At 43.4% G+C, this 15,295-nt stretch overlaps 2 protein-coding genes across 5 annotated transcripts in view; one reads left to right on the top strand and one right to left on the bottom strand.

The window, feature by feature from the left end:
• Nucleotides 1-15,295, top strand: part of LOC123768078 (metalloreductase STEAP4) — a 460,818-nt gene that overhangs the window by 426,767 nt on the left and 18,756 nt on the right. For all 4 annotated transcript variants that reach the window (XM_069307071.1, XM_069307070.1, XM_069307068.1 and 1 more), the window contains 4 exons: nucleotides 1,134-1,339; nucleotides 1,582-1,709; nucleotides 2,019-2,146; nucleotides 8,150-8,318. In XM_069307071.1, coding sequence (XP_069163172.1) covers nucleotides 1,134-1,339; nucleotides 1,582-1,709; nucleotides 2,019-2,146; nucleotides 8,150-8,318 — 631 coding nt within the window. The remainder of the gene's footprint in view (nucleotides 1-1,133; nucleotides 1,340-1,581; nucleotides 1,710-2,018; nucleotides 2,147-8,149; nucleotides 8,319-15,295) is intronic.
• LOC123768077 (uncharacterized) overlaps nucleotides 1-15,295 on the bottom strand; it is a 389,891-nt gene that overhangs the window by 360,478 nt on the left and 14,118 nt on the right. The window lies entirely within an intron of this gene.

Here is a 15,295-nt window from a genome sequence, read left to right as displayed (position 1 = left end):
GGGAGGCGGGGCGGCCACCTTCCCGGAGGCTCAGAAAGCTAACAAGTAGAGGGACGTAGAACATTGGTAGAGACAGGTTGGTGCCAGTGGGCTGAGACCCTGGGCACGCCTCGAGGAACTGTGCACTTAGACTCCTGAACGACAGATCAATCTTCTATATTGATTCCTGTAAGGAATTAATATACACGATTGATTGATTGATGAAGATTAAGCCACCCAAGAGGTGGCACGGGCATGAATAGCCCGTAAAAATATACAGGGTTGTTGTTGTTAAAGATTTAGCGACTCAGGACGAAGTGTCCATGTAGCACGGGCTATGGTGAGCCCGTAAAAATATACAGGGTGTAAATTTGTCTTAAATACACATGTGAGAGAGGTGAACATGTCGTGGCTGAGTCGATTAAGGCGCATCTTTGAACATCCTGTACGTAGGTTCGAACCTCATCACGGTCCTTGTGGATTTGTTCGAGAGATGTGAAGTTGTGTGTAGGGGGGAGGGAGGGGGGGAGGGTACTTGGAATCTAAAACAACAACAACAACAAGAACCCTGTATATAATTTACGGGCTATTCATGCCCGTGCCACCTCTTGTGGAGGCTTGGTGTTCAACAACAATAACAACAACAATAATCTTATTTTAAGGTATTCAGGTAAGGTATTTATACGTTACCTGAAGATGAACAAATCCACAAGGGCCGTGACGAGGATTCGAACCTGCGTCCGGGAGCATCCCAGACACTTACCTGAAGATGTTCCAGAGTGGAACGAAACGTCGTAGAAAATATTCCCTTCATTAATCATTAAGAGTTTCTTGACCATAAATGTCAGTAACTTGATTCTTCTTCTTCTTAATCCCCCAGAGTAAGAAAATAGTTCCGCTACATATTTTGTTTAGAGACAAATCTCATTTTGCTATATTGATAACAAAGAATTAAAGCTATAATATCAGAGAGGTTAATGATGGCCACTTTTATGACAGGTATTTCTGGCCAGCGACTTCGTGGAGGCCAAGACCAAGGTGTCGGACATGATTAGTAATTTAAACAAGATTAATAGACACCATACAGCACCATAATATCATAATATCAGACACCATAATATCAGAGAGGTTAATGATGGCCACTTTTATGACAGGTATTTCTGGCCAGCGACTTCGTGGAGGCCAAGACCAAGGTGTCGGACATCGTGCGGATGATGGGCTTCCATCCTGTGGACTGGGGCAGTCTCCAGGCCTCCAGGGACATCGAGGATGTCCCCCTGCTCTTCATGCCATCCTGGAAGAGACCGGTTGCAGTTGTTTTTGGCGTCTTTCTCTTTCTCTGGATTCTTGCGCTTTTCTCGTAAGAAAGAGTGAAGCTGTGTTCGGTGATGAACTTAATATGACTGTCTGAACAGTCATATTAAGAACATTAATTGTCATATTGACAATTGATTGATTAATTGTCATATTAGAACAGTGAATTGTTGTCATTAATATTAATTTTTATCGATTAAATCGATAAATAAATATCGATTTTATAAATTAAATCGATTGCTGTCATTAATATTAAATATGTTGTGTTAAAATGTCAATATTGTTTAGGTTCCAAATCTGCTACAACTGGGCTTCGGGCGACTGGCAAAAGGAATGGAAACACATAGCAATGATAAACTTCAACCGAGTTATTGCTATCACGGCGTTGTGGACCTTAGCCTTCTGCTACATCCCAGGTAAACTCTTCACCGTGCAGGCGACGAGTCACAATAACCTGGCTGAAATATGTTGACCAAACCACACACTAGAAGGTGAAGTAACGACGACGTTTCGGTCCGTCCTGGACCATTCTCAATCGACTTGAGAATGGTCCAGGACGGACCGAAACGTCGTCGTCCCTTCACCGTCTAGTGTGTGGTCTGGTCAGTAAGTATAAACTATGTCTGAAGCCACAAGTGCGCTCAACGTCTCGGGCAATCATTCGTGGCGCGATATTATAAATGGATAACTAGGAGAAGAGAGTAATAGTGTGTTGTGGTCCTCAGGTCTGGTGGCGGCGTACATCCAGCTGTGGCGAGGGACCAAGTACAGCAGGTTCCCCAAGTGGCTCGACGACTGGCTCAAGATGAGGAAACAGCTCGGCCTCATCATGCTCGGACTCGCTGGAATGCATGTTAGTTTTCCTCATTCCTTCCCCTCCTCCAGTATTGTTGTAGATTCAGCTACTCGGAACAGTACGTCCCAAGTAGCACGGGCTATGGTGAGCCCGTAGTCCTGGGTTATAATATTCCACCTAGATGGTATAAGATTCAAACTCGGGTTTGGGAGAAATAAGGCCGTCGCTCTAGTCACTAGATGAGGATGCTTGCAGGAAGGAAGGTGAGGATTGCTGCCATTTACCATAGTGGGGTTCCCAGGGAAGGTTTCAAGTCTCGGTTGGATATCAGGTACTTGTGAGATCCTTACTGTGGGCACCTAGGACCTGGGGGCTACACCTCAAACCTTTCTCAGTCCAAGTGAACTATATGTTATTACTTGCGGTATTGTACATTAACAAAAATAATGTGCACGAGTATATGTGTGTGTGTACTCGCCTATTTGTTTATACTCGCATGTTTGAACCTGCAGGATCGAGCGTTGGCTCTTGGATCCCGCTTTTCTAGCCGCCGGTTGTTTACAGCAATAACTCCTGTCCTCCTTCTCTATCATGCCTAGTTTTAAAGTTATGAATAGTGTTTGCTTCCACAATGGGCTCCTTTAGTTCATTCCATTTCTCTACTACTCTCACGCTAAAAGAAAACTTCCTAACATCTCTGTGACTCATCTGAGTTTCCTGCTTCCACCCATGTCCCCTCGTTCTGTTGGTATTTCGTGTGAACCTTTCGTCTATGTCCACTCTGTCAATCCCCCTGAGTATTTTGAATGCTGCTATCATATCTCCCCGCTCCCTTCTTTTTTTCTGACGTTGTTAGTTCAGTTCTTTCAATCGCTCTTCATATCTCATCCCATGCAACTCCAGGATGAGCCTCGTCGCAAATTGTTTAACCTTTTCCAGTTTCCTTATGTATTTCTTCAGGTAGGTACTCCATGATGGGGCTGCATACTCTAAGACTGGTCTCACGTAGTCATGTAAAGCGCCCTAAAAGCCTCCTCACTTAGGTTTCTGAATAATGTTCTAACTTTCGCCAGTGTAGAGTACGCTGCTGTCGTTATCCAATTTATATGTGCCTCAGGAGTTAGATTAGGTGTTACGTCTACTCCCAGGTCTCTTTTACGAATCATCACAGGTAGGCAGTTCCCCTTCATTGTGTAATGACACTTTGATCTCCTGTTACCTAGTCCCATTTCGATAACTTTACACTTTCTCATGTTGAACTCTAGTAGCCATTTCTCTGACTCTCTCTGCAGCTTTTTCAGGTCCTCTTGGAGTATCCAACAATCATCATCTGTCACAACTCTTCTCATTAATTTCGCGTCATCCGCGAACATCGACATATAGGACTTGACTCGTGTAAACATGGCAGTCACGTATATTTGAAATAAAATTGGCCCCAGCACCGATCCTTGAGGTACTCCACTCGTTACTGTTCGCCAGTCTGACTTCTCGCCCCCTGACTGTTACTCTCTGGTTACTCTCCTGCCTGTTAAGTAATTCTTTATCCATGCTACGGCTTTTCCGCGTACTCCCGCCTGCCTCTCAAGTTTGAATAGCAGTCTCCTGTGCGGTACTGTGTCAAAGTCTTTTTGGCAGTCCAGAAATATGCAGTCTGTCCATCCTTCTCTGTCCTGCCTTATTCTTGTTACTTTATCATAGAATTCCAGGTTTGTTAGGCATGATTTCTCTTCTCTGAACCCTTGTTGGTGTTTGTTTACAAACCTAATGTTCTCTAGGTGTGTAATCAGTCTTAACCTGATTATTCTTTCAAGTACTTTACAGGAGATACTGGTCTGTAGTTAAATGCCTTTTTCCTATCAGCTTTTTTTTTTTTTTTTTTTTTTTTGAGATATATACAAGAGTTGTTACATTCTTGTAGAGCCACTAGTACGCGTAGCGTTTCGGGCAGGTCCCTGGAATACGATCCCCGCCGCGAAGAATCCTTGTTACATCCAAGTACACATTTTACTGTTGAGTTAAACAGAGGCTACAGTTAAGGATTTGCGCCCAGTAAATCCTCCCCGGCCAGGATACGAACCCATGACATAGCGCTCGCGGAACGCCAGGCGAGTGTCTTACCACTACACCACGGAGACTGCTGCTTCTTATTGTTGCTTCCTGAAAAAAAGGGGAACCCATGGTCTGTTAAACCATGGGTTTTTATATTCCCTCCTCCTACTTTTACCGTTGGTATAAAACTCTCTTCGGCTTCCTGGCATTTCCACTTGACTAAGTCCATCATATCTTGCACCGTTTTCCTCTTAGTTCTTCTTCCCACAGCACTTCTTCCAGATATAGCAGTCTCCGTGGTGTAGTAGTAAGACACTCGCCTGGCGTTCCGCGAGCGCTATGTCATGGGTTCGTATCCTGGCCGGGGAGGATTTACTGGGCGCAAATCCTTAACTGTAGCCTCTGTTTAACGCAACAGTAAAATGTGTACTTGGTTGTAACAACGATTCTTCGCGGCAGGGGATCGTATTCCAGGGACCATAGGATTAAGGACTTGCCCGAAACGCTACGCGTACTAGTGGCTGTACAAGAATGTAACAACTCTTGTATATATCTCTCAAAAAAAAAAAAATATTCTCTTATCCTCCTATAGTCTCCTATCCTACTCTCCTTCCCCCAGACCTTTTGTCCCATGGTCACAATTTTAAGCTCGATCATGTAGTCAATGACTAAGACACAATGGTCACTGGCTCCTAGTGGTATTTCATGTTCCATATTCGTAATGTCTCCCTCATTCTGGGTGAAAATCACTAAGAACTAACCCCGTTCTTTTATTTCCTCTTATTTATTGGATACCCCATCAGCATTGGTGTACTGAACCTTGACACTCTTCCTGGAAACTCTGTTACCAGGTTCATATAGATCATCTGCCTAGTTGTCTCCCTCGGTGTGTGCTGCAGGTGAGAGATGGATGTAGTCCCATGTCCAATAAGTGGCTGTGAGGCGAGAAGTGTTTGGGAATGTGGAGGGGGGGGGGTGACAGGCTGAGGGGGTCTGGGAGTCAGGACACCGGGGGGCTAATGGGGTCTGGGCAATTAGGGAGGTCTGGGGGGGGGGCTAATGGGGTCTGGGCAATTAGGGAGGTCTGGGGGGGGGCTAATGGGGTCTGGGCAATTAGGGAGGTCTGGGGGGGGCTAATGGGGTCTGGGCAATTAGGTAGGTCTGGGGGGGCTAATGGGGTCTGGGCAATTAGGTAGGTCTGGGGGGGGCTAATGGAATCTGGGCAATTAGGCAGGTCTGGGGGGGGCTAATGGGGTCTGGGCAATTAGGGAGGTCTGGGGGGGGGCTAATGGGGTCTGGGCAATTAGGGAGGTCTGGGGGGGGGCTAATGGGGTCTGGGCAATTAGGGAGGTCTGGGGGGGGCTAATGGGGTCTGGGCAATTAGGTAGGTCTGGGGGGGGGGCTAATGGGGTCTGGGCAATTAGGTAGGTCTGGGGGGGGCTAATGGGGTCTGGGCAATTAGGCAGGTCTGGGGGGGGGCTAATGGGGTCTGGGCAATTAGGGAGGTCTGGGGGGGGCTAATGGGGTCTGGGCAATTAGGGAGGTCTGGGGGGGGCTAATGGGGTCTGGGCAATTAGGGAGGTCTGGGGGGGGCAGATGGGGTCTGGGCAGCTAGGGGTGTCTGAAGGGCATAGGGCATAGTGACTCTGAGAGATAGTGATGTTGGAAGTCAAAAAAAGGGTATGCTAGGGGCAGGTATGGGTTTTGGGTGTATGTGTGTGTATACTCATCTAGTTGTACTTGCGGGGGTTGAGCTGTGGCTATTTGGTCCCGCCTCTCAGCTGTCAATCAACTGGTGTACAGGTTCCTGAGCCTACTGGGCTCTATCATATCTACACTATAAACTGTGTATGGAGTCAGCCTCCACCACATCACTGTCTGATGCATTCCACTTGTTAACTACTCCCACACTGAAAAAGTTCTTTCTAACGTCTCTGTGGCTCATGTGGGTACTCAGTCTCCACCTGTGTCCCCTTGTTCGTGTCCTACCCGTGTTAAACAGTTTATCCTTATCAACCCTGTCAATTTCTATTAGAATTTTGTAGGTAGTGATCATGTCTTCCCGAGCTCTCCTTTCTTCCAGCGACGTGAGGTGTACCTCACGTCGCTGAAGGTCGGCGAATTTCATGAAGGTCGGCATTCAATCCCCGACCGTCGTAGTGGTTGGGCACCATTCCTCCCCGTCCCATCCAAAATTCTTATCCTGTCCCCTTCCAAAGGTTATATAGTCGTAAGGACTTAGCGCTTTCTCTTGATAGTTCTCTTCCTTGAGTACATTAACTCTTTTTCGACCAGATACTCAAACACCAGTACACTGTGGTCGCTCATTCCTACTGGGGCCTCGAAACCGATTTCCCTCATGTCGGAGTCGTTCAGGGTGAATACTAGGTCGAGTCTCGCTGGTTCATCATTTTCTCTCATTCTCGTTGATTCCCTGACATGCTGGCTTAAGAAGTTTCTTGTCGACACCTCCAATACTTTAGCTATCTATGTGTCCTATCCTCCATGCGATTCCTTGTTCTCCCAGTCTATCCTTCCGTGGTTGGTGTCTCCCATGATGAGCAGATGGGAATGATTTCTACAGGCAGCAGCGGCTGCCCTCTCAATTATAGTGTTATCTGTGTGTGTGTGTGTACATGTGTGTGCATGCATCTGTACTCGCCTATTTATTCCTGCTGGGTTGGCTCCTGGATCCCTTCTTTTTAACTACCGGTTGTCTAAAGCATTGGCTCCTGGCTTATTTCCTTATCATATCTACTTTTCAAATTATAGCTGGAGTTTGCCTCCAATATACTGTGGAGGCATGTCACTACTCTTACACCAAATGAAAACTTCCTAGCATATCTATACTCATCTGAGTCTCAAGCTTCCACACATGCTCCCCCCCCTTGTTCTATTGATATTCATTGTGAGCATTTCCTTTTTCCACTGCCAATCCCCTTAAGTATTTTATACATCTATCATGTCTACACACACGCACGCACGCACGCACACACGCACACGCACACACTTTTTCTAGTGTTGTCAGGTTTAGTTCCTACAGTCTCACTTCATATCCCATCCCTCACAATTGAATGACGTGCCTCGCACAAACCTCTTAATTTTTCTAGTTTCCTTACGTTTTTCTTTAGGTGGGAGCCCTATGATGGGGCGGCATACTCTGGTGGTGTATAGTGATCTAAAAGCCTCCTTATCAAGATTCCTGAATGATGTTATAACTTTTGCTAATGTAGAGTACGCGGCTGACGTTATCCTATACTGTTTATATATATATGAGCTCCAGAGTTAGGTTCACTTCCAGGTCTTTTTCTTGAGTCGTTACAGGGAGATAGTTTTCCTTCATACTGTCCCTTTGGTCTCCTGTCACATGTTCCCTTTTCCATAACTTAATTTACACTTGCTTGTATTGAACTCTGGTAGCCATTTCCCTGACCATCTCTGCAACTTGTTGAAGTCCTCTTGGAGAATCCTACAATCCTCATCTGTCACAACTCGTCTCATTAATTTTGCATTATTTGCAGACACTGAATGCCATGTAAGACTCGACACCTGTAGATAGGTCAGTTTAAGTATGAGAAATTGAATTCATCCCATCACTGATCCTTGAGGCACTGCACTTGAAATTGTTCGTCAGTCCTCATTTTAGGACTGTACCTCGCCTCTCACTGTCACTCGCTGGCTCCTGCCTGTTAGGTAATTCCTTTCCCTTGTTATGACTTTTCTGCTGATTCCCATCTGCTTCTGAAGTTTGTATAGTAATCTCCTGTGCGTTACTGTATCAAAGGCTTTTTGGTAGTCCAGAAATATGTAACCTTCTCTCTCCCAGGGAAGGCCCGAAGGCCCAGCCTTCCCTGTCCTGCCTTATTCTTGTTACTTTATTATAATGTGTGAGTGGATATAGATTAGTGTGAATATACACAGAGAAGTGTATAGATTAGATCTAGTATAGAGTATACGTAATCTTGTGTGTGTGTGAATGATAAATTTAATCATATTCTTTTTATTTACCAGGCTTGTATTTCGGTGGCATTTCTGACGCCCCAAACGACAGAATGGGTGTACGAGGAACCCACCAAGATAATGGCACAAGTGGTCGTCGATGCCAACACCACTACGACTCAGTCTGTGACACTCTACAACTTTGAATTCAACTGGAGAGGAGAATTGTTTCTTACAATGGGTGAGAACTTTGAATGATAACACATTTGTTCAACTGTATGTGCTCTCTCTCTCTCTCTCTCTCTCTCTCTCTCTCTCTCTCTCTCTCTCTCTCTCTCTCTCTCTCTCTCTCTCTCTCTCTCTCTCTCTCTCTTTCTCTCTCTCTTTCTCTCTCTCTCTCCTGTCTCCTCTCTCTCTCTCTCTCTCTCTCTCTCTCTCTCTCTCTCTCTCTCTCTCTCTCTCTCTCTCTCTCTCTCTCTCTCTCTCTCTCTCTCTCTCTTTCTCATTATATACATATATATACTTATGGGTATTGTTTCCAGGATTTGCTGTCTTCTTTGGTCAGTGGTGGATGCCAGGATTTTTATATTATCTACCTACATGTTCCTAGTGTTGTGTTGTGTACACACTGTATGTGGTTTCTAGGGGCACCAGCTTGTAGATGGCAGGTCTGTCTTCTCAAAAGCTTTGTGGTGGTCAATATAAGTAGATCAAAGGTAACATCCTCCAATGGGGCACGTAAATTTTTATACCAAGTTAGCTTTTTTGGAGCAATGCAAATTTGCCGAATGGTATTGGCTACTGGGGCTTGTCATGTTCACAGAAAATGGTACCATCCGTTTTCTATGTGTGGCGGAGCAGACGCCAGAGAGAGAAGGTAAACAAGAGCGTACAGGACGCCCGCCAAGCTTGGTAGCTACTAGTCATGTAATCATATTAAGTATTAAAGTCAGTAACCAAGTCATGACTTTACATCAACCCTACAACCAAGACTTCCTCAGTAACACACAAACACCACAGGGCTGTTCTTAAGTATTGATTCTTTGATAGTCTCCTTGAGACTATCAAGGAATGAGAGAAAAACTGCAAAACACCACCTGGAGGACACTTATAAGTGATTATGGCATGGAAGCATCGCGGGAGATCTTGAAGGTCATCACTGAACGCTTTCAAAAATACGTGCCAAGAAAAGAATTAAAGATAACTAGATGGATGACACAAGTGGTAAAGAGAGCATTGATAACTAAGCGGCACCTCTGGGGAAGATGTAAGTCCACGATGAACATCATTGATTATGAGATACTGTATATAAAAGGGGCACTAAACTCCGGGGAGCCGGTCGGCCGAGCGGACAGCACGCTGGACTTGTGATCCTGTGGTCCTGGGTTCGATCCCAGGCGCCGGCGAGAAACAATGGGCAGAGTTTCTTTCACCCTATGCCCCTGTTACCTAGCAGTAAAATAGGTACCTGGGTGTTAGTCAGCTGTCACGGGCTGCTTCCTGGGGGTGGAGGCCTGGCCGAGGACCGGGCCGCGGGGACACTAAAGCCCCGAAATCATCTCAAGATAACCTCAAGAAACTGAGCCACCCAGGAAATCAGATCAGTCAAAAGAAACTTCAAAATAAAACTTTCACAAAATATAAAGACCCAAAGTCGTCATATACCTATATGACGTCATATACCTATATGACGTCATATACCTATATGACGTCATATACCTATATGAGAAGTAAAACCAAAAACAGAGGACTTGGTACGACCCTTAAAAGATGAGACTAACCAAGTTATAATGGATGATAAAGGGGCAACAAACACTCTAAATAAATACTTTACAACAGTGTTCACACTAGAAAGATTAGATGATATCATATGCAGGCGATGAGTCACAATAACGTGGCTAAAGTATGTTGACCAGACCACACACTAGAAGGTGAAGGGACGACGACGTTTCGGTCCGTCCTGGACCATTCTCAAGTCGATTGTGACAGTGGTCCAGGACGGACCGAAACGTCGTCGTCCCTTCACCTTCTAGTGTGTGGTCTGGTCAACAAAGATGGTATCATATCACCCACACAAATGTTTGAAGGAGGTGAAGAGAACGAATTAAGGAATATACCCATAATATGCGACATAATCAGGGAGAGCATCGACAAACTAAGACTCAAAAGCCCCAGGTGTGGATGGAATTCAATTCGAAGTCATAAAGGAACTTGAATAGGAACTATGCCTACCACTCAAACCCTTTCAGAAATCTCTGGACCAAGGAATAGGCCTCCTAGATTGGATGGAGGACTAGTCCTACTAATTAACATAAGAACAAAGGCAACTGCAGAAGGCCTATTGGCCCATACGAGGCAGCTCCTATCTATAACCACCCAATCCCACTCATAAACATGTCCAACCCGCGCTTGAAACAATCGAGGGACCCCCACCTCCATCACCACGCTACGCGGAAATTGGTTCCACAAATCAACAACCCTATTACCACCCTTATTTATCACCCTTATTTTTAAAAAAGGCAGAAAGAGCTGAGAAAACTACCATGATACCTGGTTGATACCTGGTTGATACCTGGTTGATACCTGGTTGATACCTGGTTGATGGGGTTCTGGGAGTTCTTCTACTCTCCAAGTCCGGCCCGAGGCCAGGCTTGACTTGTGAGAGTTTGGTCCACCAGGCTGTTGCTTGGAGCGGCCCGCAGGCCCACATACCCACCACAGCCCGGTTGGTCCGGCACTCCTTGGAGGAATAAATCTAGTTTCCTCTTGAAAATGTTCACGGTTGTTCCGGCAATATTTCTTATGCTTGCTGGTCCGACCATCCGACCAGCCTGACATCACACACCTGCAAGCTCACGGAGAGCATCCTAAGGGAGGGCATCATTCTCCATCCCACACTGAACAATCTCGTAAAGTCGACATAACATGGGTTTGTTAAACACAGAAACCTTGCCTAACAAACCTGCTCACATTTTGCTATAAAGCCTTTGATAAGGTACCGCATGAAAGACTGGCAAAGAAATTACAGGCACATGGAATAAATGGTTGAGTACAAGAATGGATAAAACAACGGTTAAAGTAAAGAAAACAAAGGGATGTGTTAAATGGGAATGAATCAGATTGGAGAAATGTGGTAAGTGGGGTACCACAGGGGTCCATCTTGGGGGCTAACTTTTTTTGTCATGACATAGATAAAAATAAGAAATCACACCAACGAGATACATATCAATGTGAATCACCAGGAGCTCTGAGGTGACTCGAACCCGCAACCAACGAACTGCCAGCCACAACCCGGCAGTCCCCATGGCACAGTGGTAAAGCACTCGACCGGCGCTTCACGAGCACTTTGGCCCTGGGTTCGTCTCCTGGCTGGGGAAGATTGACTGGGCGCCAATCCTTAACTGTTGCCTCTGTTCACCCAGCAGTGAATGGGTACCTGATTGTTAAACGATTTGGCAGGTCGTTTTCCGGGGAAAATTAGGATTAAGGACCTGCCTGAAACTCTATGCATGCTGGTGGCTGTACAAGAATGTAACAACCTTGTATATAATAAAATAAACTACCACTGTACCACCCTGACCTAGTATGAGTTGTACAGTCTGGGATCCTATTGAATCAAGAGGAAGTCTGGAGGCCTCTCCTGAAACCATCTTAAGGTGTATAACTTGTATCAGGTAATACAGATGGATAGTGGGTATCCCTTCTTTCCCAACACACTCTTGTATAACACACACCTTGTATAACACACACTCTTGTATAACACACACTCTTGTATAACACACACCTTGTATAACACACACTCTTGTATAACACACACCTTGTATAACACACACCTTGTATAACACACACCTTGTATAACACACACTCTTGTATAACACACACCTTGTATAACACACACCTTGTATAACACACACTCTTGTATAACACACACTCTTGTATAACACACACTCTTGTATAACACACACTCTTGTATAACACACACTCTTGTATAACACACACTCTTGTATAACACATACCTTGTATAACACACACCTTGTATAACACACACTCTTGTATAACACACACCTTGTATAACACACACTCTTGTATAACACACACTCTTGTATAACACACACTCTTGTATAACACACACTCTTGTATAACACACACTCTTGTATAACACACACTCTTGTATAACACACACCTTGTATAACACACACTCTTGTATAACACACACTCTTGTATAACACACACCTTGTATAACACACACCTTGTATAACACACACCTTGTATAACACACACCTTGTATAACACACACCTTGTATAACACACACTCTTGTATAACACACACTCTTGTATAACACACACCTTGTATAACACACACTCTTGTATAACACACACCTTGTATAACACACACCTTGTATAACACACACCTTGTATAACACACACTCTTGTATAACACACACCTTGTATAACACACACTCTTGTATAACACACACTCTTGTATAACACATACCTTGTATAACACACACCTTGTATAACACACACCTTGTATAACACACACTCTTGTATAACACACACCTTGTATAACACACACTCTTGTATAACACACACTCTTGTATAACACACACTCTTGTATAACACACACCTTGTATAACACACACTCTTGTATAACACACACCTTGTATAACACACACTCTTGTATAACACACACTCTTGTATAACACACACCTTGTATAACACACACCTTGTATAACACACACTCTTGTATAACACACACCTTGTATAACACACACCTTGTATAACACACACTCTTGTATAACACACACTCTTGTATAACACACACCTTGTATAACACACACCTTGTATAACACACACTCTTGTATAACACACACTCTTGTATAACACACACCTTGTATAACACACACCTTGTATAACACACACCTTGTATAACACACACTCTTGTATAACACACACCTTGTATAACACACACCTTGTATAACACACACTCTTGTATAACACACACTCTTGTATAACACACACCTTGTATAACACACACCTTGTATAACACACACTCTTGTATAACACACACCTTGTATAACACACACCTTGTATAACACACACTCTTGTATAACACACACCTTGTATAACACACACCTTGTATAACACACACTCTTGTATAACACACACCTTGTATAACACACACCTTGTATAACACACACTCTTGTATAACACACACCTTGTATAACACACACCTTGTATAACACACACTCTTGTATAACACACACCTTGTATAACACACACCTTGTATAACACACACCTTGTATAACACACACTCTTGTATAACACACACCTTGTATAACACACACCTTGTATAACACACACTCTTGTATAACACACACCTTGTATAACACACACCTTGTATAACACACACTCTTGTATAACACACACCTTGTATAACACACACCTTGTATAACACACACCTTGTATAACACACACCTTGTATAACACACACCTTGTATAACACACACCTTGTATAACACACACTCTTGTATAACACACACCTTGTATAACACACACTCTTGTATAACACATACCTTGTATAACACACACTCTTGTATAACACACACCTTGTATAACACACACTCTTGTATAACACACACTCTTGTATAACACATACCTTGTATAACACACACTCTTGTATAACACACACCTTGTATAACACACACTCTTGTATAACACACACTCTTGTATAACACATACCTTGTATAACACACACTCTTGTATAACACACACCTTGTATAACACACACTCTTGTATAACACACACCTTGTATAACACACACTCTTGTATAACACACACTCTTGTATAACACACACCTTGTATAACACACACCTTGTATAACACACACTCTTGTATAACACACACCTTGTATAACACACACTCTTGTATAACACATACCTTGTATAACACACACTCTTGTATAACACACACTCTTGTATAACACACACCTTGTATAACACACACTCTTGTATAACACACACCTTGTATAACACACACCTTGTATAACACACACTCTTGTATAACACACACCTTGTATAACACACACTCTTGTATAACACACACCTTGTATAACACACACCTTGTATAACACACACTCTTGTATAACACACACCTTGTATAACACACACTCTTGTATAACACATACCTTGTATAACACACACTCTTGTATAACACACACTCTTGTATAACACACACCTTGTATAACACACACTCTTGTATAACACACACCTTGTATAACACACACCTTGTATAACCATCATACACTCTGTATAACACACACTCTTGTATAAACACACACTCTTGTATTAACAACGACACCTTGTATTAAACACACCACTCTTGTATAAACACACCTCTTGTATAAACACACACTCTTGTATAACACACACCTTGTATAAACCACACCTTGTATAACACACACCTTGTATAACACACACCTTGTATAACACACACCTTGTATAACACACACCTTGTATAACACACACCTTGTATAACACACACTCTTGTATAACACACACCTTGTATAACACACACCTTGTATAACACACACTCTTGTATAACACACACTCTTGTATAACACACACTTGTATAACACACTCTTGTATAACACACACCTTGTATAACACACACTCTTGTATAACACACACCTTGTATAACACACACCTTGTATAACACACACTCTTGTATAACACACACCTTGTATAACACACACTCTTGTATAACACACACCTTGTATAACACACACCTTGTATAACACACACCTTGTATAACACACACTCTTGTATAACACACACCTTGTATAACACACACCTTGTATAACACACACCTTGTATAACACACACCTTGTATAACACACACCTTGTATCACACACCTTGTATAACACACACTCTTGTATAACACACACCTTGTATAACACACACTTGTATAACACACACTCTTGTATAACACACACCTTGTATAACAACACACTCTTGTATAACACACACCTTGTATAACACACACTCTTGTATAACACACACTCTTGTATAACACACACTCTTGTATAACACACACCTTGTATAACACACACCTTGTATACACACACTCTTGTATACACACTCTTGTATAACACACACTCTTGTATAACACACACCTTGTATAACACACACCTTGTATAACACACACTCTTGTATAAC

Source organism: Procambarus clarkii, chromosome 59 (assembly GCF_040958095.1).
Source record: "Procambarus clarkii isolate CNS0578487 chromosome 59, FALCON_Pclarkii_2.0, whole genome shotgun sequence".
NCBI classification, from domain to species: Eukaryota; Metazoa; Arthropoda; class Malacostraca; order Decapoda; family Cambaridae; genus Procambarus; species Procambarus clarkii.
The sequence above is the reverse complement of the archived record's forward strand: the minus strand, read 5'-3'. Positions and strand labels throughout refer to the sequence as shown.